This window comes from Natator depressus, chromosome 3, assembly GCF_965152275.1.
Source record: "Natator depressus isolate rNatDep1 chromosome 3, rNatDep2.hap1, whole genome shotgun sequence".
NCBI lineage: Eukaryota > Metazoa > Chordata > Testudines > Cheloniidae > Natator > Natator depressus.
This window is the reverse complement of record NC_134236.1, coordinates 96,075,990-96,103,700: the sequence shown is the minus strand read 5'-3', so window position 1 is coordinate 96,103,700 and position 27,711 is coordinate 96,075,990. Positions and strand designations below refer to the sequence as shown.

Genomic DNA, 27,711 nt, shown 5'->3' with positions numbered 1-27,711 from the left:
TTAAATACTCTGGGCCTGATTCTCATTTATACTAGGGTCCCTTGACTCTCCTCTAGCAGTGTAAAAGAGCCTTAAAGTGGGCATAAATAAATTATCAGACACTTGAACGTCTCTTTAAACTGCCAGAACGGTACAAAGAGGCCATAGTATAAATGAGAATCAAGCCCTGTTTATCTCATATAGAGCAGGCATATTTCTATGAAACATAAATGGGCTATGTTCCCAGTCCTCCAGTCTGTACACAGGCATGACACCTAGGAGAAGACATGGCCCTCTCTAAGTAATAACAGTTTTTCCAGTAGAAAGATTCCCATTCCGTGTCTCATATCCAAAGCATATGAAACAAGTGGGTGTATTGGGTCCCCGTGGAGTGTAACTTTGACAATTATAACACACTCCCTGCTGTATTTTAGGGGTTTGTTCTACACTTAATTCCTCAAGCGAAGCAGACTGAGTGGCAGTTTCTGCGCCCATTGTCCAAACCTCTGGCATGCTAAATATGTCAAAACTGTCAGCAGTTGCATTGTTAATCTGATATCAGTGTGCTTGTTTCGAGAGAGCTGTTAGCCCATGTCATGTTTCCCATCTGGGCCCTCAGGTTTTTCTGAACTACTTTCATACATTCTGATACAAAATCATAAATGTTGTAAGCCTGCAATAGATTTTAGAAAGCTGGGAAGGGAAATCTGTTGGCAGATTTCTGTTAGTGTTTCTCCAAATTTCATAATATCTATAAGAATTGCAAGTGAATTCAGCAAATTGACAGGATCTTCGATATAATTAGTAACAAGAACGATTCAACTCAGGAGGGGATGGGGGTGGACGCTCCTGCAGAAGAATAGAAGGAGGTGTGAGGGGAGGAACTGGGAATCTGAGAGGAGGGGGCAGCCTGTTGCATGCTGGGAAGGAGGGTCCTGGGAGGTCCTGGCCCATTACAGCCCCTTTGGGATTTGCTCCCAGCCCAATCCTGGGCCCCATGGCAGCTGCTTCAGCCCTTCTGGATCCCTCTCTTCCTTTGACCCCTCCCCCCCACACCCGAGGGCATACACAAGTTCAAGTGGACGCAGAGCCCCCACAATATTTCCATTATGGGGGCACTAGCCCCTCCCTGGCTTTCCTGGTTTTGTCACCTCATTCATTTTCCCCTTTGATATATAGGAGAAGTTTGCAGGTGGCTATTAAAGTCTTTTAAAGGCAGAGCTGTTAAATGACACTTGAGAGAGCTATTTAAAAAATGCATTTATCTGCCACTTAATAGTCATTAGGGCAAAAAGCCTCTCACCCTTGTTAAGGACAGATGACTTTAATACGCTTGAAATGCTAAGCTTGCCAGGATTAATTAATTTATGTATATTGACTTGTACAATGTACCTGTCCTGAGGGTCTAGGAACAAAAAGTAAAAATTTCAAAGGCATCTAAGAGCATGTCTACCCTGCAATGAAAGATCAACAGCACAGGTGCGGCTGGCCTGGGTCAGCTGACTCAGGCTCACATGGCTCGGGCTGTGGGGCTATAAAATTGCAGTGTAGATGTTCAGGCTCGGGCTGGAGCCAGGGCTCCGATACCCCTATAAGATGGGAGGGTCTCAGAGCCCAGGTACCAGCTGGAGCCGGAATGTCTACATTGCTATTTTTAGCCCTGCAGGCCTGAGTCAGCTGACCCAGGCTCTGAGACTTGGTGTTGCAGGTTTTTCATTGCAGCGTAGACATACCCAAAGTGACTTAAGAGGCTGGTCCCTCGCTCTTAAGTGGGGAGGGAGGCCACTCCGCCTCGCTGTATCAGGCAACAGCATTTGGACTCGGGTCTTGCTGGCGGGGCCGAGTCGTAAGCAGTCTATAGTTCTGTGGGCGCCTCGAGAGGCAAACAATCAGTAATAGTCCGAGGCGCTCACCCTCCCTCAGGCTGGCGGAGCACTGAGCTGTCTTTAGCCCGCAGCCCCTTGGCTGGGCTGGCAGTAATTAACAATGTAAGGCTCTGGCCCTGTGGGTGGGACAGAGCCGGGAGCACTTTAGCCGAAGCCTTTGGGCTGAGGCAGCCAGCAAACACTCAGTCTGGTGCTCTAGCCCCGTGAGCAGAGCAGACCTGTCTTTAGTCCACAGGCTTCTGGCTGGGGCTGACAACAAGTAAGCATCTAGCACGTCCCGACCCTCAGACAGGGAGGAGCAACAACAGGTCTGATGTCTCAATTCGAGCAGACCACAGGCAAAGGCAAGCCCCTTGGCCTACAGTGGGGAGGCTGCGGTGGCAGGGGATAGGGAGATGCAGGCCCACCCAACTGCACCACATCCCAGCCCAGGGCCCAGGGAGGGTCCAACCGAAACACGCTGACCTGTGCTCTGGCAACAAAACCGGACTACAGTCTGGTTTCCCTAAGCTACTTCCTACTGCAGTCTGGGTGGGGCAGTGTGGAGTCCACAGGTCCTCTGGCTCCTCTGGGTACACAGCGGCAGGCAGTCCCGGCAACTCCTCTCCAGGGTTACTCTCTTCCAGGGGCAGGGCGCTGCACAGCGCAGGTTCAGCTCCAGAGTTCTGCAGCAGAACGGAGACGTTTGTCTCCTTCCCTGGCTCCCACTCAGCTGAGCGGCAAAGCCCTCCCTTTGTACTTCCTGTCCCACCCTGGTACTTCGGGGAGGGGGGGGCGTTAGGGGAGGGCAGGGCAGGGCAGGTTTGGCTCCACCCACTAGGGCAGTGATTCTCAAACTTTTGTACTGGTGATTCCTTTCACATAGCAAGCCTCTGAGTGCAACCGCCCTTATAAATTAAAAACACTTTTTTATATATTTAACACCATTATTAGAGTGATGGAGGCAAAGTGGGGTTTGCGGTGGAGGCTGACAGCTCGCAACCGCCCCACATAATAACCTCACGACCCCGTGGGGGGTCCTGACCCCCAGTTTGAGAACCCCTGCATTAGGGGGAGTGTAGTGGCCCCCTCGCTCTCAAGTCTAGAGGGAGGACACTCCACCTCACAACAGAGGCCAAGTCTCATTTTCAAAAATAATGTAATCACTTAGGGCTAGATTTTTACAGGTATTTAGGCAACTAACGATGCAAATAGGCACTGATTCAGATTTTCAAAGCACCTAGATGTCTAACTCATATTGAAATCGACAGGATTTAGGTGTCAAGGTGCTTTTGGAAATCCCACTAGGGGTGTCTCTGCATCTTTACCTTTAAAAATCTGGTCCTTAGGAGCATAAGGCCCATTGACTTACAGTGAGACTTAGGCTCCTACTCCCAGATCCTCAAAGGCATTTAGGAACCTATCTCCCATTGATTTCAATGGAAGTTATGAGCTTAAATACCTTTGAGGACCTGTGCATTAACGCCCAGATTTGTAAAGGTATGTTGGTATTGCTGTGCTCAGGGTTCCAGTGCCTATCTGATTTAGGACACTAGATCTCATTTTCAACAGAGATGTAGGCAGGTAGGAGCCAAAATCCCACTGACAGTCAATGGGATTTAGGCCCCTAAATGTCTGTTGTAAATGAGATATAGGCTCCTAAATCAGTTTGGCACTGTAACGCTGAGTGCAGCAATGCATAAATACCTTTAAATATCTAGGCCTCAGTGTCCAAGTCACAGCTGAAAATGTGATCCATAAAAGTAAATCAACTGCAAGAAAGTTTTAGCTCTTGACAAAATATATTTTAAGTTAACCAACTACAAATGATTTCAGATAGCATTTACGGAGAAAGAGATGCCTACAAAACTATTGTGTGAGGAGCATTATAGCCTTGTAATTTACAAAACATCACTAGCCTTTATTCAGGTTCACATTTTTGGTCAGTAGATTCATGCACTGATGCCATGCAGTGTGTAAGATTATGCCATGGGCACTGTAAACTGACTTCCCGGTGTCTCTGATGCATTGCAAAGTTTATTTTTTCAAATAAATTAATCTTGTTTTAAAAGCTGCATTGATTGTATTATAAATAACAATATATGGGCCAACAGCCATTACTAAGGCTGTAAGTCTGTCTTGGGGTTCTGATAACTTGAGTCCTACTTAGCTTTGCTCTTGCAGTTTATTGTACTATCAGAACTGCTCAATTGAATTACAGCCTTGTAATGGCTGTCTGCCCATGCACTATCCTACATTTCAGTTATCTAATCATGTTCCTCCACTCAAATGAGGAGTAATAAAAACACTAAGTAATTATGCAGAGATATGTTCAAATACCTATGGGAGGTTAGAATAAATTCATGAGTCCAGATCATCATTAAATTTCCCCTACCTAAAGATTTTTTTTTAAAGAGCTCCAGCCAATGCTGTCCTAATGTCAAAAGTTTGGAGCATGGTCCATGCTCCTTGAAACTTCCTACACTTGGAATACTCGCTCCTCAGCAGCTGTATGGTGGGGTCATTCCACTGAGCTCCATATTGGTCTTATCACATGTAGGATACTAGAATGTTACCTATGTAATCAAGGACATGGCAACCCTGGTTAGTTTCAAACAGCACAGAACATGCTTTTAAAGATTCCAGTTTAATTTATTTAAAAACCCACCAGGGATGAGATTGTCATATAGCAAAAGTCGCACATGGCCTGGCATGGATGACAAGTTTAGAAACATGGCTGTGTCCCTGACTCACTGGACGAGTTGGCATGAAAGAAACAGACCTGGATTGTTGTGGGAAAGTAAATGGTTGCTCTCTTCTCAAGCTCCATCTGTCACAGAGCTTTGGTGTACCATGAGTGTCTGTTCTAATCGAAACCGTTCAGACACTTTCTATCTATCTGTCTAGGTTTTTATGGGGCACCCATCAAGAAAGGGTCTGATTACCCGCCTTCCTCCCCGAAGCACAAAACTCACACAGATGGCGAAATGAGCTTTAAAGGGAAGTTATATCGTGGGATCTCATCTAGACCGCCCTGTGTGAAGATTGCTTTACATTACAAGCTTGTGCAATTAGCAGAGAGACACTTGTACACAGGAATAGCTCCAGTTTAATTGGTGCTTTTGGTAAATATAGGACATTATTGGGCCACCCTTTGCTGTGGCACCTCATGTTGCCATCTAGGTTTAAACATTTCCCTGCTGGCAAAGCAGTTTGCTCACTAGAAGACTTAGCAAGTCTTTAGCGCTTTAGTTAATTCAGCAGGAAGACAGAACGATACAAAATAGTTAGATTGGTAGTGTAAGACTAAAATTAATATTTAACATTTATTTTAAAAAGGCAAATGTCGAGGAGGTTGTTCAAAGGATTCAACCTATTATATCATCCATCAAATAACCATGCAACCTTCATTCAAATGCTTCTTAAAACTCACTTTTTCTGCAGTTTTCACTGCCAATCCACCACTGAGAGGTTTTAGTCATATGAAATGAAATACCCAAAGGAATGGGATGGTATAAATGTTTTATTGGCATGAGTGTGGCAATGAGCAAGTTCAGCAAGTCTGTCCAAATGACTGTTAATAAAATATAACACCATTCCATATCTTCTGTATATGCCAAACAGTCCCTCCGCCCCCCACCATAATATATTTTAGAAATGTTAGAGTTTAAAAAAAAAATTGGGGCTAATTTTTGTATTCCTGTACTTGTAAAACCAGGTTTTCAGGTTACCAAGGCTGAAGTCCTGACCCTGTTGGAATCAGTGGCTAAACTCCAATTGATTTCAGTGGAGTCAGGATATCAGTACCTGAGTCCAAGCATGAAGGACTCAGAAAAGAGCAAAATGACAATACATTTTAGAAATCTTGAAATATTAGCCAAAATAGCTTTTCTTTACACAATAACATTGTGATGACAAGATTCAATTCTCAGACTCATCCAGGAAGAAAGAGGTATGTTTGCTATTGAGAATTCAGGAATATTCCCTTTCCATGGGGATACAGCTGTTTCCAGCAATATAGGTTGTGAAATACCAGACTATAAACCTATCATTGCTGTACGAGCTATTATTGTCTATCCTGGGCTTCAGGCCAGTATATGGTTAGTAAGAATTTCCAAATTTGAAGGAAAAAGCAAACATTTTAAGGGAGGTTGATTTAAAAACAAACAAACCCCAAACCAGCCACTGTTTGAATCTACTCAAAGGTTTGCAGTGTTAGAAGTAATTCCAAGAGAGAGAGAAATTTGTGGTCAGAGAGCAAGTGAGGCACTCAGAGATGCATGGTAAAGGAAATATGTCACATGACTCTGCAAATTATCACAGAATCATAGAAATGTATGGCTGGACGGGACCTCAAGAGGTCACCTAGTCCAGTCTTCCATATTGAGGCACGACCAATTAAATCTAGACCATCCTTGATAGTTGTTTGTCTAGCCTGTTCTTAAAAACCTCCAGTGAGGGGGATTCTACAATCACCATTGGAAGCCTATTCAAGTGCTTAATTATCCTTACAGTTAGAAAATTATTCCTAATATCAAATCTACATCTCCCTTACTGCAGTTTAAGCTGATTACTCATTGTCCTTACCTTCAGTGGACACGGAGAACAACTGATCATCGACCTCTTTATAAAAGCCCTTAACATACTTGAAGACTGTTACCAGGTCTTTGTTTGTTTCTTTGTTTAGTCTTTGTTTCCCAAGACTAAACATACCTATTTTTTAACCTTTCCACACAGGTCAAGTTTTCTAAACTTTTTTTTTTATCATTTTTGTTGCTCTCCTGTGGAAAAACTGGAGAGAATCCAGATCTTTCTTAAAAGTATGGCACCCGAAGGTGGACACAGTACTCCAGCTGAGGCCGCATCAATACCAAACAGAGCAGAACAATTACTGTCCATGTCTTACATATGACACTCCTGTTAATGCATCCCAGAATGATATTAGCCTTTTTTGCAACTGCATCACATTGTTAACTCATATTCAGTTTGAGATCCACTATAACTCCCAGATCCTTTTCAAGCGGTACTACCATCTAGCCAGTTATTTCCCATTTTGTTATTGTGCATTTGATTTTTCCTTCCTAAGTATATTACTTTACACTTATCTTTAGTGAATTTAATCTTGTTGATTTCAGATCAGTGCTCCAATTTATCAAATCCTTTTGAATACTAATCCTGTCCTCCAAATAGCTTGCAATCCCTCCTAGCTTGGAGTTATCCACAAATTTTATGAGTGTAATTTCCACTCCATTATTCAGGTCATTAATGAAAATATTGAATATTACTGGACCTGGGACAGACCACTTTGGGACCTCACTAGATACATCCCCCCAGTCTGACAGTGAACCATTACTCTTTGAATACAGTTTTTCAACCAGTTGTGCCTCCACTTTATAGTAATTTCATCTAGACCACATTTCCCTAGTTTGCTTATGATATGCTTATATCATGTGGCACAGTGTAAAAAGCCTTACCAAAATCAACATATATCATGTCTCCTGCATTTCCCACATCGACTAGGCCAGTAACCCTGTCAAAGAAGGAAATTAGATTGGTTTGACATGATTTATTCTTCACAAACTCATGTTGGTTATTACTTATTACCCTGTTATCCTCTAAGTGATTGTTTAATAATTTGCTCTGGTATCTTTCCAGGTATTAAAGTTAGGGTGACTGATCTATAATTCCATGTGTCCGCTTTGTTCCCCTTTTTAAAGATAGGCAGTATGATTTTTCTTCTCCAGCATCCTAGGACCTCACCTGTCCTCCATGATGCTCTTCCTGTTTTTATCAGGTGGATCCCATCTCTTCCTAGCAGTCCTCCTTCACAGAACAACATCCCGTGGATGAGGAAGCCAAAGCCCTCCTGTCAACACGACTTGCGCAGCCATGTTAGGATGACCAGATGTCCTGATATTAGGGGCTTTGTCTTATATACGCAACTATAACCCCCCTGTAAAAAAAGTGTCCCAATTTTTCATGCTTGCTGTCTGGTCACCCTAAGCCAGACACTCATCTCCAGGATGTGTGTATCCCTTCCGGGGCCCTTACCCTCATCCGAGAGGATAGAGAATAACACAACCTGCATCCCTGACTCCACCCTGGTTCCCAGAGCCCTATAGTCACTGCTGATTTGCTCAGGGTCATCCTAGCAGTATCACTAGTGCCGACATGGATGAAGAGCATGAGATAGTGGTCAGAGGGCTGGATGATCCTCAGCAACCTTTCCATAATGTTTTGGATTCAGGCTCCAAGCAAGCAACACCCTACTGGGATATCAGGTCAGGTTGGCAGATGGATGTCTTCATCCCCCTCAGTAGGATGTCCCTGATCACTAGCACCCTCAGCTTCCTTTGGAGTGGTGGCTGTGAGCCTCCCAGCCTTCAGGGTAGGTGGCTTCTCCTAATCAGCCATTGAGGTCTGCTTTTTTCCTCCTGTTGCCAGTACAGCATGCTGGTTCGTGACCTTGGTGGATAGGGGACCAGATGGTGGGTGGAGAACTGTCTACTGCTCGAGGCCAGCAGCCAGTGTCCTCTTCACTGAGCAGCTGGTTCTCCTTCCTCCTCCAGTCCCACTTAGAGTCTCTATTCGGGTAGCATCCTCCATGCCAGCCATCTCCATGTGCATCCTGTTAATGAAGTCCTCGTGCTCCTGGATGCTACACAGATGAGCCACTTCTTCCTGCAGTTCTCTTACTTGCTTCCCGAGGGACTCCATCAGAGGACACGTCTCACACCGAGTTGTTCCATCTGCCTGGCTTTCATCAGTGGTGACATGCAGGTCATGTCCCCAGCAAGTCAAGACCAGGCCTGGGTGGAAGCCTCCAGGGTCAGGATATCTGTCTGTCCAGGGCTCCCACAAGAGCTAGGAGTGATGTTGGCAACACACTATTTTCCTTTCATTGTGGGTTCTTCCTTGCAGAGTACCTGCAGATTGAAGAAAAAAATACCACCCTTCTTTCCCCTGCTGGCAAACCTGGCTAATGCCCTTAGTGTCCCAGCTGCCTTCATAGCACACGTTACCACCACATATAATGTATGTGTGTATAAATGTAACTAGGGTGGAGTTTTCAAAAACACTCCAGGGTAGCTCCTCAGAGAGTATAAATTTTCATGGCTCCGTTGAAGTCTATGGCCTAACTGTAACCCAATGGACCTACTTCAATGGAGCAAAGATTGGCCAATGTGAGTACTTTTTATAATCTCACCCATATCTCAGATACATGTATACTAGACACACTTAAAACATTCATTCTGGTTTTAGAGACATTGCCAGTTCTCATGATATTCCCTATATTTTAGTTCAGAGATACTATTAGAACCATCTACACCTCTAAAACTGGAATGAGCTTTTTAAGTGTGTCCACTGTATGTTTATTTACACACACACACACCCCAACTATTCCTTCTTTGTGTTTTTTCTCCCATTTTACAGTATATGCCTTGTTACTGCAGGAATCATTTCCTTATATTTAACCCTTGAAATACCACAAACACCTAAACACCAGTATCTTTTTCCAGTGCCAAGGTTGGGTAGGGACGAGTATGCACTCCTATGGCAGTATTTAAAATAGTAATAATGGTTGCGTCAGTATTTTGATCCAATCCCCCCCCCCCAATCCAGCAAAGTGCTTAAATATGCATTTAACTTTAAGCACATGAATAGTCCCATTGGCTTCAACAGGACTATTCACATGCTTAAAATTAAGCACACACTTAAGTGCTTTCCTGGGTCGGGGTCTAAATCTATTGCATATGAATTAGACAGTAAAAGCAAAGATTAAATAAAAAATAAACTCTCATTTTGACAATACTTGCTTAGTGTTTCTCACTGTTGGAAAGGCAATAAACAAAGCTTGCAGGCTGTACTAGTGGAAGTGGTCAGTGCAAAGCTTTCAATTTGTGTGTGTGTGTGTGGGGGGGAGATTTACTTGTGCAGCTTCCCACACATCATGATGAGAATATGCAGCAAAAGTTGATGTATGAAACAGGAAAAATAATGAAGAAAAATGAGAGCATGCATACCCTCCAGAAAAGAGAAACAGAGTATGGCTTTGGTAAATAACTCCCTGCAGAACTCTTAGAAATGATTTACTGATTAATTGAATCAATCCATCATCCTTTTTGTGACAGCATCAATTTGCAGTCTTTTGTTGTTGTTGTTCTTTCATAGCTGCTGCTTTAAACTCATATCAAGGTAAAAGGTTGCGTAGGATGTTAATATGTATAAACATGTATTGTATAGGAATCTGTTAGCTTACTGAGATGTCATTAGCTGAAACTTTTGTTTTCTGTTCCTTCCAAGATCGGATTAAAGAATTGTGGGGCCCTGTGCACTATGGAAATTGGGGGCTCCCGCACCTTCCTTAAACGAGACAGAGCATGTGATAGTGTATAAATATGAGAACATCTTCATTTATTAATTATTATTATTAGATTGGAGATGGCTTTTAAATATATTAAATATTATGAAATATATTAATATTATTTGAGCTAAACTATTTAAACACATGGCGATTTGATTTGAAAAAACAAAAACAAATACCCACTCGCTCTCTCTTCTTTTGCTCTGTGAAGCATATGCGAAGTAGACTAATCACTTGAGTGTATTTATGAAATGAGACTTAGAACTGAACTCAGCACTGCCCAGCTGGTACTCCAGCCATAGGTGAAAAGGTTCCCGATGAAAGTGGAATTTGCTGGAGACCATACAAACCAGAAAAGAGCAAGTACATCAGTGTATTGGATACTGGAGTCTCCTGAACCAGAAAGGCGTTGCCTATTGAAAAACAGGCAGAGAAGGGGTCCCAGCACTTCTGGTGCAAATACATGCAGTTGCATGAATATCGATAATCACATGTACATATGCTGAATTGCACATGAATACTTGTATACTCATGAATAAAAGTGCCTTCTTACACATTTATACAAACATAAACCAGTCACTTGAAAGTTTGAGCGAGCGAGCGAGAGAGCAAGCGAGCGAAAAGAGGCATATATGTTACCAGACTGAAACTCAAGTCTGATTCAGTGAACTTGTTCACAAACACATTTTCCCAGAATCATTCCTCTTGTGACTGTTGATAATTATGAGCTCTTTGTAGTCACTGAACTATAGCTTTTAGCAAATATTACACATCTGAAAATCATTTCTACAAGGATTAGCTTAAGAGAAAAAGAAAGTCCTTGAATATTGTAGTGACTACAGTGTTGTCAACTTGCAATTTTATTGTGAGTCTCATGATATTTGTTTTTTTTTAAAGGGGTCTCATTGATTTCTGTCTTCAATTGCTTGAAGTTTTGCCCTTATCCAAAATGACTGTCTCCTCCCCCGCCCCCCGCACCATTAATGTCAATGGGACAGAAGCCACAGACTTCCCTCAGCAAGATGGACACTACTCTCATTGTTTCCCAAGCTAGGCTTCCCTAGAGGAAGATAGCGGCTGTCAAGGTTCCTCCCCCACTCTGAGCTCTAGGGTACAGATGTGGGGACCTGCATGAAAAACCTCCTAAGCTTATCTTTACCAGCTTAGGTCAAAACTTCCCCAAGGTACAAAATATTCCACCCTTTGTCCTTGGATTGGCCGCTACCACCACCAAACAAATACTGGTTACTGGGGAAGAGCTGTTTGGACACATCTTTCCCCCCAAAATACTTCCCAAAACCTTGCACCCCACTTCCTGGACAAGGTTTGGTAAAAAGCCTCACCAATTTGCCTAGATGACTACAGACCAAGACCCTTGGATCTTAAGAACAATGAACAATCCTCCCAACACTTGCACCCCCCTTTCCTGGGAAATGTTGGATAAAAAGCCTCACCAATTTGCATAGGTGACCACAGACCCAAACCCTTGGATCTGAGAACAATGAAAAAGCATTCAGTTTTCTTACAAGAAGACTTTTAATAAAAATAGACGTAAATAGAAATAAAGAAATCCCCCCTGTAAAATCAGGATGGTAGATACCTTACAGGGTAATTAGATTCAAAACATAGAGAACCCCTCTAGGCAAAACCTTAAGTTACAAAAAAGATACACAGACAGAAATAGTTATTCTATTCAGCACAGTTCTTTTCTCAGCCATTTAAAGAAATCATAATCTAACACGTACCTAGCTAGATTACTTACTAAAAGTTCTAAGACTCCATTCCTGGTCTATCCCCGGCAAAGACAGAATATAGACAGACTGAGACCCTTTGTTTCTCTCCCTCCTCCCAGCTTTTGAAAGTATCTTGTCTCCTCATTGGTCATTTTGGTCAGGTGCCAGCAAGGTTACCTTTAGCTTCTTAACCCTTTACAGGTGAGAGGAGCTTTCCCCTGGCCAGGAGGGATTTCAAAGGGGTTTACCCTTCCCTTTATATTTATGACAGTGGCCCATTAGGCAACATGTTAGGGCCAAACAGGGGACACGTGAATGTGGAAGTGCAGGGAATGAGCCTGTGGAGAAAGCAGGGCTGAGCTGTTTAATATGCAAAAAAAGGTGGCATGTTTGGTAGGGCCTGATCCAAAGCCCACTTATGTCAGTGGAAAGACTCTATGACTTCAGTTAGCTTTGGACCAGGTCCATAAAGATGGACTTAATTGATTTAGGAGCCAGATGCCAGATAAAGGGCCTGCTAAAGAAAGAGTGTATATTAAAAAATCACACTTCTGGGTTTCTGGAAAGGCAATTCGTGGCAAGAGATATGTAAGGAGCATATGTACTATGCTACCAGGAGCTCATCCTTTTGTGTAATATCTTTGTTTTTTTCCCCCCACTGTTTGCAGAAAAATATTTTGTTTGTACATAACTTAGGGCTTGTCTTCACTACTGGGCAGATTGACGCTGCTGCAATCGATGACCGCAGAGCGCTCTCCGGTTGACTCTGGTACTCCAGCTCCTCGAGAAGAGTAAGGGAAGTTGACCAGCGAGCGTCTCCTGTCAACGCAGCGCAGTGAAGACACTGCAGTAAGTGGACCTAAGTTACGTGGACTCCAGCTACATTATTCATTGAATTAGCCATGTGGCTAATTGTTATCCAATCTGGCATTAATTGTGTGCCATTGTTCTCCAAGTTACAATACGTGCTGATATGATCCATGCTCCACACTATGATGCAACCCAACAGTTGAGAGCACCCGACAGAAGAACGGGAACACTCTTTTGCCATGAACTGAAAGGCTCAGTCCAGGTTCAGTCACATTGGTGGCTTCAGTCCAGGGTCTAGTGGACAGATGTATGTATCACAAATCCAGCTGGCACTAATTGGTACTCTTATTGGAAGTCTGAGGACAAGGTTAGCCAGCACTCAGTCAGTGTGATACCTGTTCTGTGTATAAATAGATTATGTCAGTCTAAAGTGCATTTGTCACAAGAGCTAGATATATTTAAAAGCACATACTCTTTTCTGGAGTGTGTAGCCAGCATCCAATCTACATTATTCTCAAGTTGTAATGGAGCAATTGATACAGTGCTGCCTGCAGCATATCTAACCAGCAGTGTTCTTTAATAAAATCTGGTTTAGGCTCAATGTCGATTCAAAGAAGTCCATAATCCATATACAATACTATGGGGCTGTAATAGTAAGAGAATGACTAGAATACAAACCTGATGAATGCATGAGTCGCCTTCAGCCAGGTTTAAACTCACTACAAGTCTTCGCAAGAACAAACCTGTTTTCTGATTAATAAAGTTTAAGAAGAAAAATACAGACAACTCATTCTTTCTGGAAAATAAAAATGCTCCAGGACTTCAGGTTCGATTTTACACTGAATTTTGTATAGCATTCTGATGGTATATTACAGGTTGTGTGTGTGAGAGGGGGTGCTTCACTGTTTTTGTGGGGCGGCCGTCAGTATTTAAAAAGATTAAAAGCATCAGCCTCAGAGTTAATAGATAAACCCCATCTAGATACAACCACGAATCACCGTGTGTAACATCTGTAGTTTATAGTCTGGCCCAACCCCTTCCAAAATGCTACACAATAGCTGAGTACCATAACCAGCATTCTGGGACACAGATCTTGTCTTCTCACATGCCTGAAATGTATCATGTACACAGTACCTAGGAGGGTATGCACGGAATAATAATAATGAAAGGATTAAAATACCCATACAAAAGGCCACTCTTCCTAAGCAATCACCTATCTTAAACGACCCTGAAGTATCCCTGAACATACTGAATAGAATTCTGGGCCACCTTTATTAAGCACGCAGTCTAAAGTAACCAGTTTTTGTGAGTCCCTTGAAGTGGTTGCTTAAGACACGTTTTCATTTTATTGTGTTATTTCACTGCATGGGCAATGAAGCAGCATTTTAAAAAACAAACTGCAGTGGAAAAATCCATATTACATCGCTCCCTCTTAACAAGGATTACTTAATACAGTACTTAGCACTGTTGGTAACTGTAAACCTGTCATAGACTTAAAATTCCTGATGAGTAGACAAAATACAAAGACATTTTTTAAATGACAATGTGCCTACTGCAGCCAGCCTTGTAAAAGAAACCTTTTAGTGTCAGGAGACCATGAAAATACATGTTACCTATGACTCAGTTAAAATGATGTCATGACCTGGCAGTTTCTTTTCAGCACTGACACATCCATGCATTGCACAGAGTAGGATGGGCATCCTGTAAATTTAAAAGGAGTCCTCATTCTGTATTGTTGCTCAGCCAAGAACTGTAATTCTAAGTTTCTCGCAAGTTTGTGAATAGTACCAGGGGGCCATAAATAGCTTGGAAACCTATATTTTTTTCATTTTTTTTAATGCAAATTACACTAGTAAGTAAAAAAAAAATCACTTTTGTTAAAAATACATTCAGAATTAACAAATGCAAAAAAGAAAAAAAAAGACACATTTGGATTGTAACTCTTGCCTTCTGAATATTTAGCTTCATAACAAAAACCCAGCCTAGAAAAATAACATTCTTTACTGGATTTTGAGGCGGATATAGCTGTACAAATCAAAAATGTCATTCCAGATATTCTCACACTACTGTGCTCCAAACTGCTTCCAAAACATCATCCTTTAGCGTAGTAGTCAACAGTCCTGAAATACCAGTGCTTTCACTGCAACTTAAGCAGGAATATGAATGCCTACTTTATATATGTGTATATATCTCTATATACTTGAGTGTATGTATACATATGTGTGTACATATGCAATATATAAATATTCACACATTATTTATAATACTTAGCACTTACATAGTAATTCTAAGCACTGCACAAACATTAATTAATCCTCACAACCACTATGTGAGGTAGTTATTATTATTCACATTTTATAGTTGGGGGAACTGAAACAGAGAGATGTTAAGGACAAACTTTTCTAACTTGGGTGCCTAAAGTTAGACCCCTAAATCCATGCTGAGGCACCTAAATAAATTGCTTGACTTTCAAAGGTGCAGAGCACCAATAGCTCCCATTCAATGTGAATGGAAAGTCAATGCAAGACATGACTGCTCATTATCCTTGAAAATCAGGCCACTATTTAGGTGCCTAAATACTAGAGCTGGTAAAAAAAAAAATGTAAATGAAAAATGCAGCTGTGTTAAAATCAAAATGTTTCATTGGAACAATATTTTTGACTGGAAGAAATGAAAATGAATTGTTTTGACTTTCTCATTTTGTTTAGACATTTTGATTAATTTCATCTGGACTTTTATATTTAATTTATATGCATATATAAACATTTAATTTTTAATCAAATATATAAGTCAAAAGGAAATAAATCAACATGATCAAAATGAAATGATTCAACAGCAACAACATGTTGCAATGACCTCAACTCAAAATTTGTCAGATATTTTGTTTTGCAAGAAATTTCAGCTTTTTTTTCTGATTCCAAATGGAAAAAAAGTTTGAACTGTCAGAATTTGCCATAGAATGGATATTCCATTTCCAGCCAGCTCTACTAAATATCGATTTAAGGGCTCAAAATTTAGGCAGCCACATAGGAAAAGTTTTGAAGAAGACACCAATTCAGCCAAAGACGTTAAGCATGTTTTTAAGGGGTTTGCTGGTCCAGGGCCTAAGTGACTTGTTTATGGTCCCATAGCTTATCAGGATCTCAGGAATTCCTGGCTCTTAGCCTCATGTTCAAGCCAGAACATTATGCATCTTTCCTCAATATATGTAGGTGTGTATTATATATACATACATACATACATGCACACATACACACACACATATATAGAAAATCTTACAGAATTAATGTAAGTATAGTTCCTAAATCTGTCTTTTATCTTATTGTCAGTGGGAAATGCTTGTTCCACTGTCATTGTCCAGATTTATTGTTTGTGACACATTACATTCATGCATACACAGTGAAGGGTGCCAATTTCTATAGCATTGGATAAGTAGAGTTAGTGCACAGGGCATCAGAACCTATAAGCCACAGAGACTGTGAAGGTTTGGCAAGCTAGGAATAGAGTCGCTTTGTGGTGGACTTGCACCTTTCCAAGCACTGACCAGTCAGGCCCTCAAGGACATGTGGCTTTGGTGTGCGGCAGGTGTGTGCATTTGTCTATGCAGTTTCTGAACAAAGAAAGAATGACAATTCAAGTTCCTGAAAAGCCTGAGCAAAATATTTTTTTCCTAATAAAAGCTGCCTAAGTGCTTGAAAATACAGATCAAATTCAGAACAAAACAAACGTTCCTATGAGTTCAGAATATGTCAAACACATTGACCTACTAGTAAAATCCCCAAAGGCATCTTGTTGCCAACTACATAACAGCACAGGTTTTTTCAGCCACAATTTTACAGGAAGATAAAATACACATTCTAACACACAACGGATCCCCAAATATACCACAAAAAGATCTCCAATATTTCACCAATGCAGCTAGTCCCTCCCCACTCTATGTCAACCAAAACAAACAAAAGAAGTTAGATCCCTTCCGGTGCAATTAGAAAAAAGAATGCTCCCTTACATAGGATTTTCAGTTGAAATTAGATATAAAAGAGTAAACGTAGCTAATACATATTCAGTTGGCCTCTGTTGCTAGAAATCTGCAGATGTCTCTGGAGTTAGTAAAAGACATATTTAGAGTTAGTTATAAAAGCACCTACAGTGTGATAAATAAAAACAGTGGGGTTATGAAACACTGTTTCTGTTGTTTATTTCCAGTAGGTTCAGTTATTGGTTTAAGGAGGGATTCCCTTTACCCCTTTCCCAACCCCAGAGATCTATTTCTCTTTTAAGCATTATAAACTGTTTGTTTTCTTGACCATTGTGGAGGCTCATTAGTAAAGCACTTCTCTGACAGCTGGCAGTTTTCGTACGCGGTCACTCTGGAGCTGCTGAGCAACAGAGCCTTATTCCCTGACACGAAAAACTAATCTTTCAGAATTAACAGCAGCAGGTTGAATCTAAAGGAAGTCACTTCAATAAGCCTGCACTGTGTTTCTGTGATGTGCAACTTAGTTGGGTTAAGGCAAGTATGTACTGTACAGCCTTTAGGGCAAACAACTTGCTGTCTATTGGCTTCTGTTACAAGGTCATCACGGTATTTTTTTTAATATTATAATGACTAAGGAGACTTGGTGCAAGTGGTCTCAGAAAGAACTGAATTGGATGAAATAATTTCATAACTCAAATAAGTAGGAATGAAGGTAGTAAACACAGGTAATAGCCAGCAGATGGCACCAATGCTTCTCCTTTTGAACCTTCCAAAGGCCTGGCAGTTGTTTTTGTGTATTCAGGAAATCCAAGAAGGGGGTAATGTGCATCTCTGTCTGTACTTGTTGGAAAGAGAGGTTGAATGCACCTTTTGTTTCTCTGTCTCAACGTATGCTCTTTTTTTTTTTTTTTTAACACAAAGGTTGTTTTTTTGCTGTTTGTAGAACACAGGGGGCCATTCGGAAACAAGTTTTTTGAAAGGTCCTTCAGCCCCCACACAGAAGTCACCTTGTTCATTTTGACCTAAAAGAGAGACACGGGAGAAAAAGACATTGTAATCAACTAACAGATGGATTGATGCATCACCTCCCTTCACTTCAGGCACCCACAAGACTGCAAACGTGTAACTACCCTCTCCAAAACAACCTCCTGGAAACAAGAGATCACTTCCTCTGCCTTAATACCCCATTTGTATGGTCAGACAGATTGCATATGTGTGTATACAGAAAGAAAGGACAGGCAAGTGATTTGCTCAAATAATCTCTTTAGCATCTTTTAAAATATTATCAAGGTATTTGATGGAGGTTCCCAAAACCTTGATTCTGGGTAGGAGCAATATTTAATTATGCAATCCTCTGAGGCTGCTGACCATGTGTAACCTGGAGGATGACCTGAACAATAGTAATCCAGCAAAATGCAGCTGCCTTTAGAAAAAGAAACAGTTTGGTACATAAAACAGAATGGCTGAAAAGCAGCTGCATAGTTAAGTCACCTATGGCTACCTCAGCAAAGCAATTGTGCAAGGTTTTAGCTGCACAGCTCCTGCTGACTTCTATGGCTAAACTTGTATTGGTACCAGTTGCTATACAGGTGTTCAGTGGTAGTTTACTTGAGTGCAACTTTGCTCGTATTGTTTAAATTACTCAAATATAAGTCCTAATTAAGGTATTTCAGCTGAAGGAGACAATCACATCATATCATATTCATATCACTGTGATGAATTGGGCATTATGATGCCTGCTACATATCAGGGGCCCTATTCTGCCGATTAGACCTATGCCTTACTTACATCTGACCTTCAGACAATGTGAATGGCAAAATGGCACAATGTACTTTAGTTCTTTGATCTAATGTATGTGAAATTAGTATTCAGTCACCTGGACATGTAGCTGTAGCATTAGGATAGGAGACCATACAGGCAGAGTGATTATGCAATTTCAGCGGGCAGAGGAAATGTGGAAACAGGGAAGGAGGTCAAACAAACTAGAGATGGACCAAACTGGGTCACTGGATCCAAACTTCCTCATTCTTTGGGGATATTTAGATCCTGATCTGAATTTCATAGCTCAAGTCCCTCCATAAAGTAAACTGCATGTACCCAGAAAGCAAAGCCTACAAATATTTCTGTGTAGCATATACATGACAGATAACTCAAAGGCTCACAGACCTCATAGAATGACAAGGAAATCTTTACTTAAGGAACAATTTCTCCAGTGCATTAGGCTTCAGCATCAGACAGGGATTTTTTTTGTTTCATCTCTTCTTTTCTTGAACAAACATGTTTATTGTGAACAACACAGGGAAAATCTCTCTCTTTCAATTTACTTTCTATTTGCATCGCCTGCCCTCCGACGCTCTCCCAGGGCAATGATCACACAGTGCAGAATCCTGTTCCAGAACTCAAAGTATTTTTTTTAGGGCTGTCAAACGATTAAAAAAATTAATCGCGATTAATCACGCGATTAATCGCACTGTTAAACAATAATAGAATACCATTTATTTAAATATTTTTGGATGTTTTCTACATTTTCAAATACATGGATTTCAATTACAACACAGAATACAAAGTGTACAGTGCTCACTGTACATTTATTTTTGATTACAAGTATTTGCACTGTAAAAAAACAAAAAAAAATAGTATTTTGCAATTTACCTAATACAAGTACTGTAGTGCAATCTCTTTATCATGAAAGATGAACTTACAAATGTAGAATTATGTACAAAAAACCCCCTGCATTCAAAAATAAAACAATGTAAAATTTTAGAGCCTGCTGTCCACTCAGTCCTACTTCTTGTTCAGCTAATCGCTCAGATGAACAAGTTTGTTTACATTTGCAGGAGATAATACTGCCTGCTTCTTGTTTACAAAGTCACTTGAAAGTAGAACAAGTGTTCTCATGGCACTGTTGTAGATGGTGTCTCAAGATATTTAAGTGCCAGATGCACTAAAGATTCATATGTCCCTTCGTGCTTCAACCACCATTCCAGGGACATGCGTCCATGCTGATGATGGGTTCTGCTCAATAACAATCCAAAACAGTGCAGACCGACACATGTTCGTTTTCATTATCTGAGTCAGATGCCACCAGCAGAAGGTTGATTTTATTTTTGGTGGTTCGGGTTCTGTAGTTTCCGCATTGGAGTGATGCTCTTTTAAGACTTCTGAAAGCATGCTCCACACCTCGTCCCTCTCAGATTTTGGAAGACACTTAGATTCTTAAACCTCACATGCAGTGAAAGTGTTCTTAAAATGAACAACAACATGTGCTGGGTCATCATCTGAGACTGCTATAACATGAAATATATGGCAGAATTCGGGTAAAACAGAGCAGGGGACATACACTTCTACCCCAAGGAGTTCAGTCACAAATGTAATTAACGCATTATTTTTGTAATGAGCATCATCAACATATATCTCACTTTCTGGTGACATTGTGGGTAAGAAGAAGGCAGCATTATTTCCTGTAAATGTAAACAAACTTGTTTGTCATGAAAGTGCAACTCACAAATGTAGATTTTTTTTTTGTTACATAACTGCACTCAAAAACAAAACAATGTAAAACTTCAGAGCCTACAAGTCCACTCAGTCCTACTTCTTGTTCGGCCAATCACTAAGACAAAGAGATTGCTCTACAGTACTTGTATGAGGTGAATTGAAAAATATTATTTCTTTTGTTTATCATTTTTATAGTGCAAATATTTGTAATCTAAAATAATATACACTTTGATTTCAATTTCAACCCAATACAATATATATGAAAATGTGGAAAAACATTCAAAACATTTAATAAATTTCAATTGGTATTCTATTGTTTAACAGTGCGATTAAAACTGTGATTAATCACGATTAATTTTTTTAATCACAATTAATTTTTTTGAGTTAATCGCATGAGTTAATTGCGATTAATCGACAGCCCTAATTTTTTTGGATTTCACTGGCACTAATTCCAGTGCCACCGAGCAACTCCTAGTGTTCAGTTTGCCTTCCATGCCAGTTCTTCCATTTTTTGGCTATTTATTTTCCTCATCTGATCATGCAAAGCCTGTGAGCACACTCCTGTACCATTGTCTGAAAGTGGGCACTGGCATCTTCAACACAGAATGCCATGAAGCTGCTTTGTAGGGTATCAGACGTGTGAGCCTGGGAAGGATGGATATGAACACCAGCGCTGTTTGGTTCTATTTAGACTGCATGTTTTTTGGCAGCTTTTATAGTCTATTTCTATGGTCAGACAGTTTGTAAACGAGTATGACTAGGAAGGAAGGAAAGGAAAATGATTTGTACAAAACTGCCTGTGCTTTGTGTCTTGTGCAGCATGAAGCTCATTACTGGCACTTAAATAATAAACATAATAGATATTTAGAATACAAATAAAAATTCGGGTTGATGGAATTCTCCCACCAGAATCCACAAAATCAATCGGTTCCTGTGAACAGCTTGCTGGTGAAGTCTAACAAATACCTTGGAACTGCACAGGTGTAACTAAGACTTGGGAGGTTTCCTTACATGACCAAAAAACGTTAAATATGTGGGGATGAATCTCTGCAGGCATTATTGAAATCCGTGCTGTAATCCACAATTCAACAAGCTTTATGGGCATCACACAGGAGCAGCCATACTCAGATTAGATCACTGAACGTTTATATTGTCAGAGAAGAAACTATGTCCTCCTTTGCTTTTGCACAGTGCCTAATACAACTGGACCCCCACCCTGACTGGAGTCAATAAGTGCTACTACAACATAAATAACAAACCAATATTATCTGCCTCTGATACCTAGTACTACAGAGGAAGGGCATCTCTCTTCTCTCTCTGCATAGACACAATGGTGCATATCCTCAGGTCCAGCTGAGCTGCATTCAGTGCAAGAATGGAGAAAGGAGACGGCATAGGTGGCTTTAAGTCACCTTTATGTGCCCTTGCTGCCTGGCATAATGCTTTAATTTCGGTCAGGCTGTCCATAGCTCCAAGGGTTTATTTAAGCAGCCTGGGAGCACGGATGTAGGAATGCCCAAGCCATACTCCCTCTCTACTAGGAACCTTCCTTGCAATTGGAGGCCAGGAAGGTGGATGGTGTCGGAGTTTCTAAAGCAGCTCTGCACAACCTGAAGATTTCCTCAAACTGGATTAATCTAGTCCAATGTATTTAGCTAATTCCTGCAAGTGATGAAATTATACATACTTTGAAGAGTGGGATTTGATTAACCATATATGTCCAGAAAACATACCGCCTTGTGCTGTGATCCTGGAAGATTTCAGAAACTAAGCAGCACTGGGATGGATAGGGGACCTCCAAGGAAGTGCTCAATGCTGCTGGAAGTGCTGTTGCTGATTCAAAAGGTGGTGCTCTTTCCTCTAGTTCAGTGCTGAGCCTAGAACCCAACATGGTGTTAAGGGGAACTGTGATATAAGTTACAAAATTTAGGTCTTGATCAGTTGTGGTCAATAATGAGCCCATGGTTTGTGCATGATTTCAGTTTAGGCCAGGGGAATGTAATTGCCCAAGTCAGAATTTGATCTGCATAGTAACCTCACTGGCAAACCACATTCTGAGTTGAGCAATTACTTTCAGCCTTTCTAAATTCTCCCCTGCAGTTTCAACTGAACTCACTAATCTTTTTCATGTTTCTTCCTGCACCGTTGTGTCGTGTTTCTGTGTACTGTTAAACAGCTGCTACATTCCAACCCAGAGATGGTTGTATTTGGCTGACAGCATATTTAGCAATATGTGCATATCCTTTACCTACTTCACAGGAGTCCTGAGTAACACCTGAGGGGTGTTGATTGTTTGTAAAACACAGAAATCTTCTTGGCCACATATGGTAGTGTGAAGTCTAGCTATTTTAAAATTACTTTTCCTTTGAATCCTATGGGATTAATATTGCTGTTCTCCAGTAGACAAGAGCCATGGGGAAACGAAAGATACAATAAAGCTTTAAAGCAACCTAATGTAGTCTTCTGTTATCATTTCAGGGATGCGATTTCCACTAAGTATTATCTTAAAAAGTGCTACAACCTAGTCAAACTGCAATTTGATTAAACTGAAATTTGAATTTGTCACTCCACTATCTAATGATCTGCCCACGTTAACAGAGCTGAAGGCAAGGCATTGCTCCAGGATAATTGTGTGTGTGCTCCTGGCCTGCCTCTGCAGTATGCAGTACAAGGCTGTTGCCACATGCAGTCAAAGATGGTTAAGCATTGTGGGTAGAAATTCTATAGAACCTTGATCAAATACTGTACAGTGAGAGGGAAACATTACATGTCTTTGTTTGTCTGTCACTGGGACATGACAATATGCCTTCTCTGGGTTTATTTGAAACAACATCAACTTATTTACTGATTTTTGTCTTTTAGTGCAAAGAAATCCCCTACATTCTAGCAAGAAAGCAGTACTGCCATAAAACAGAATACAGTTTAAAGGTTCATCACAGGTTTCCTTGTCTCAGCTACATGCTTTACAATTTATATTGGCTTCTCTTTTCAAAGCTCCAGTGTTCCCTCCACTCAGTGTTAGCAGGCTCTGTAAATGCAATCAGCTACTCGTGAAGAAGAAACACTGAGAGCATAAAGAGAATGGGATAATATCTCAGCTAGAGGGCTCCATATGTTGATGACAGTGTATAGTACACCGAGAAAGAAACAGGATTAGAATTGTTCTAAGTACCTATGAGCCACACAGAGTACAAGGAAGGAAATAACGTTTTCTAAATGTACAACATGATGCCAAAAGTGCAGGTGAAAAATCTTTATTTGAGCACATACAGATGGAGAACTGAAGCTGGGCTGGAATGGGAGCTATGCACTATTGTAATTTAAGACTGTTAAAATCCCCCCAGAAACTAGCATGCTTCACAAAGGGCCAAGTCCTGAGCATTCTCCCAGTTTGAGGTCCACAAACAGTAAAGGAGTAAATACCAGACCCACATAAATAATAATGGCTGCTCATTCATCAGCAGATTTCCTTTTTTAAAAGTAATTACATGGTTTAGTTAAATGTTTCCATTAAAGTTTGAATGGATACTAGGGTTGAATTGATGTCACCTAGTTATGTTTAGTTCTCTCCTTCAGTACAAATGATTGGAAGAGAAAAGGGACAAAGGAAATGATGCCCTCTTGCAAGTCACCACATCCCATACTTTCACCTAATAAGCTTGTGATATTAAACAAAACCCCAAAGTTACACCTTTGCACTGCAGTGAGGCAAGATTCACCTGGGCAGTAATGAATCTGTGACTTGCTTTCTCCTTGGCACTAGTACAGGTGATGTTTGTAAATCATTGCCATGTTGCAGTCTAAGGATGAGCAAGGACTTCAGCGTAAATCTGCTCCAGTCTTGTGCTTTTGCTGACATTTTCTTTTCCACTCAAACCCAAAATGTATCAGCTTGTATTTCTAGGCAGTGGAGGGAACTGTCACTCACACAGTATAGTCAAAATATACCATCTTAGTTAAACTGATTTCAAAAGCAACATGCCAGTAAAATAAAGAAAACAGAAATGAGGAGAGCAAGGGAAGTAGAGGGACACCTCAAAGAATAGATGCTCTAATAAGAGAAATGCTAACTATGTTTTCTGCATAATATGTTTCTAAACCTCCTATAAACCTAGCTAAAATCACTGGGCCAAATCCTTAGTTAGATTTTACTCAGGACTTGTCTACATATATAGCACTGCATTGGTGCACTGTAGCACTTAGTGAAGATACTACGTACGCCAAGGGGAGAGCTTCTCCCATTGGTGTAGTTAATCCACCTCCCTGAGAGGTGGTAGCTATGTCGACGGGAGAAACCCTCCTTTCGACATAGCACTGTCTACACCAGGAGTTTTGTGTAGACTGTAGTATAGAATGAGTCTCAGTCTGCCTGAGGGAGGGTTAGTAAAAATCCATGTCAGGAGGTCAGTCTTATTAAAACAAATGTGACATATGGTATCCCACCACAAGAAATCATTATGTTGCAGGAGAAGGATAATGTTAGTGGTTAAGTGCAGAACTTGAATTCAGTCTAACAAGAAAGGCTTTTGCCTATCCTGAATTTTTAAGACACGTAATCTTTCAGTTTAATAATCCTTTAATATCTGCCTAGCACTCCATAGAATATCTCAAAAGTTAAGTACTTACATATACATGGGCTGTAGCTGTAAATGCGATGTCTTCTGTGGGCCTTGATAGCCGTAAGAGTCAAATCCACCTATGAAATCAACTGAAAGAGGGGAAAATTGCTTTCATTAGCAACATCTTTTCAGAAGAGATAGGCACTATCATTCAAGAACAAGCTTCCACACAAATTACTTTGGACAGACCCCCGAATAATCTATCTACTAAAATTAGAGTGACTCATTGTATAGAGGGTGGGTGGGGGGTCAATGGGGGAGGAGAGGCAGTGTCTTCAGAGGCAGACAATGAGGGATTTATAAAATCCACCTACACCAGAGAGAATTATGCATCACTCTTTTCTCAAGCAGACCACCTTATTGGAGTATAAAATTACATTTTATCTGGATACTACAAATGCTGCAAACCATTTATTTATTGGTATGGATGCAATGTAACTGACTGTTATTATTGTGTCAAGCTCACTGACATACTGTGGTTCAGTGATCTAGCGGAGAAAGCATATTGATCCTATTCTGTTTGAGAGACAGAAGTTGCTCTGATTCCATACTTTGACATTTGGGTTGAAATGCAGAGACAGAGGCTTAGAACAATTTATCTGAGCATTGGAGATGGGGGTTCATCCTATTTGGAGATCCTTCACAGACCTAAGGATACTCCAAATACAGTGGAGGTCTATGAGTGGGGGTTATTTTCTAACTCATACCACTGCCTACCTATGTTTATTTATATCATTTCTGGGACAATACAGTCACATCCGAGTCAGAAACTCCCAGTTTCCCATACTCAAGTGCTTTCTTTTAAATGGTGAAATATGAGGTCTTTTTGTCTTCCTTAACTGTACTCCTCATATATATTTGGATGCTATCTCCATGAAATTTTTCTAACCTACATATCATACACCAGAGCGGCATTAAAAAACTAGGAGTACTTGTGGCACCTTAGAGACTAACAAATTTATTAGAACATAAGCTTTCGTGGGCTCCAGCCCACTTCATCTGATGCATTGAATGGAACATATAGTAAGAAGATATATATATACATACAGAGAAGGTGGAATTTGCCATACAAACTGTAAGAGGCTAATTAACTAAGATGAGCTATTATCAGCAGGAGAAAAAAAAACTTTTGTAGTGATAATCAAGATGGCCCATTTAGACAGTTGACAAGAAGGCGGGAGGATACTTAACATGGGGAAATAGATTCAATATGGGTAATGACCCAGCCACGCCCAGTCTCTATTCAAACCCAAGTTAATGGTACCTAGTTTGCATATTAATTCCAGCTCAGCAGTTTCTCGTTGGAGTCTGTTTTTGAAGCTTTTCTGTAGCAGAATTGCCACCCTTAAGTCTTTTATTGAGTGACCAGAGAGGTTGAAGTGTTCTCCTACCGGTTTTTGAATGTTATGATTCCTGATGTCAGATTTGTGTCCATTTATTCTTTTGTGTAGAGACTGTCTGGTTTGGCCAATGGACATGACATGAATAACTGGATCTACCTCAACAGGAGAAAGAAAAGGAGTACTTGTGGCACCTTAGAGACTAACAAATTTATTTGAGCATAAGCTTTCGTGAGCTACAGCTCACTTCATCGGACGCTTCCGATGAAGTGAGCTGTAGCTCACGAAAGCTTATGCTCAAATAAATTTGTTAGTCTCTAAGGTGCCACAAGTACTCCTTTTCTTTTTGTGGATACAGACTCACACGGCCGCTCCTCTTCAACAGGAGAGATTGAGAGATACCCACCACAGAATAGCCTATAGCCTGGTGGTTAGACCCTGTTCCAGAGTGGGGATTTGAACCTGCATCTCCTACATCCCAAGTGAGTGCCCTAGCCACTGAGCTATTAGGTAAAAAGGGGACACCTCCCATCATTGTCATTTTGTTAATGGAGCCTAAATCCTCTTGTGAATCTCGCCTGAAAAATCAGAAAGATTTGACATTTAGATTAACTATTTTGACATTTCCAATTTTTTTCATTTCAACTGAAACAATTCACCAAAATCTACATGAATTCATGAAATGGTTTGACCCAAATCTTCATTTTTCAGCAAAATAAGTTTCAGCCGAAAAATTTTACCTAGCTCTAGTGTACACCACTTTGATGTTACTTAGCAAGAGAGAAGCCAAAGCTGTAAAGTTCAGCTCTGAAACTGTATTTCCCCTAGGTACTGGGATGTCCCTGAGCAAACTGTGATTCTGAAGGTATCTGTATGCACCAGAAAGTAGCAAGTTACTCTCTAATACAGGAAAGTCCTTTCTGATATGAATGCAATAATAAAATTAGAGTTCACATGTCATTCCTTTTATAATTCACAAATCTGTATTTGAGATCTTTCACAGTGGACAACTTAAATACTGCATCTCACAACACATCATTATGAAGAGCTTTCACTCTAGGATAAACATTAACATATAATCATACTTAAACATACACATATTCACTTTCCAAAAACTCTATCCTTTTCGTAGGGCCATACCCTCACCTCTATCCATGCAGGACCTGGGCACGAAGCCATCAGCTCTTAGGAAATTCCAACTAGTACAGAACACTACAGCACATCTCCTTAGCAACATAGGCTACTGTGAACACATCAGGCCTGTCGTTTACTCTCTATGCTGGCTTCCCATAGAACAGAGATCGGCAACCTTTGACCTGTGGCCCGCCAGGGAAAGCCCCTGGTGTGCCGGGCCAGTTTGTTTACTTGCTGCGTCCGCAGGTTCTCCCGATCGCAGCTCCCACTGGCCGCGGTTCGCTGTTCCAGGCCAATGGGGGCTGCGGGAAGCGGGGCGGGCCAAGGGATGTGCTGGCCGCCCTTCCTGCAGCCCCCATTGGCCTGGGGCGGTGAACCATGGCCAGTGGGAGCTG

General features: G+C 40.9%; 1 protein-coding gene across 2 annotated transcripts in view; it reads right to left on the bottom strand.

Moving 5' to 3' along the window:
- Nucleotides 1-11,981: 11,981 nt before the first annotated feature.
- Nucleotides 11,982-27,711, bottom strand: part of NKAIN2 (sodium/potassium transporting ATPase interacting 2) — a 764,856-nt gene continuing 749,126 nt past the window's right edge. The window contains exons 6-8 of one of the 2 annotated variants that reach the window (XM_074948364.1): nt 24,850-24,931; nt 21,957-22,100; nt 11,983-17,750 (exon numbers count right to left, since the gene is read on the bottom strand). In XM_074948364.1, coding sequence (XP_074804465.1) covers nt 17,741-17,750; nt 21,957-22,100; nt 24,850-24,931 — 236 coding nt within the window. In that variant the 3' untranslated portion in view covers nt 11,983-17,740. Of the gene's footprint in view, nt 17,751-21,956; nt 22,101-24,849; nt 24,932-27,711 lie in introns of both variants that reach the window. The other variant, XM_074948365.1, reaches the window with a different exon arrangement.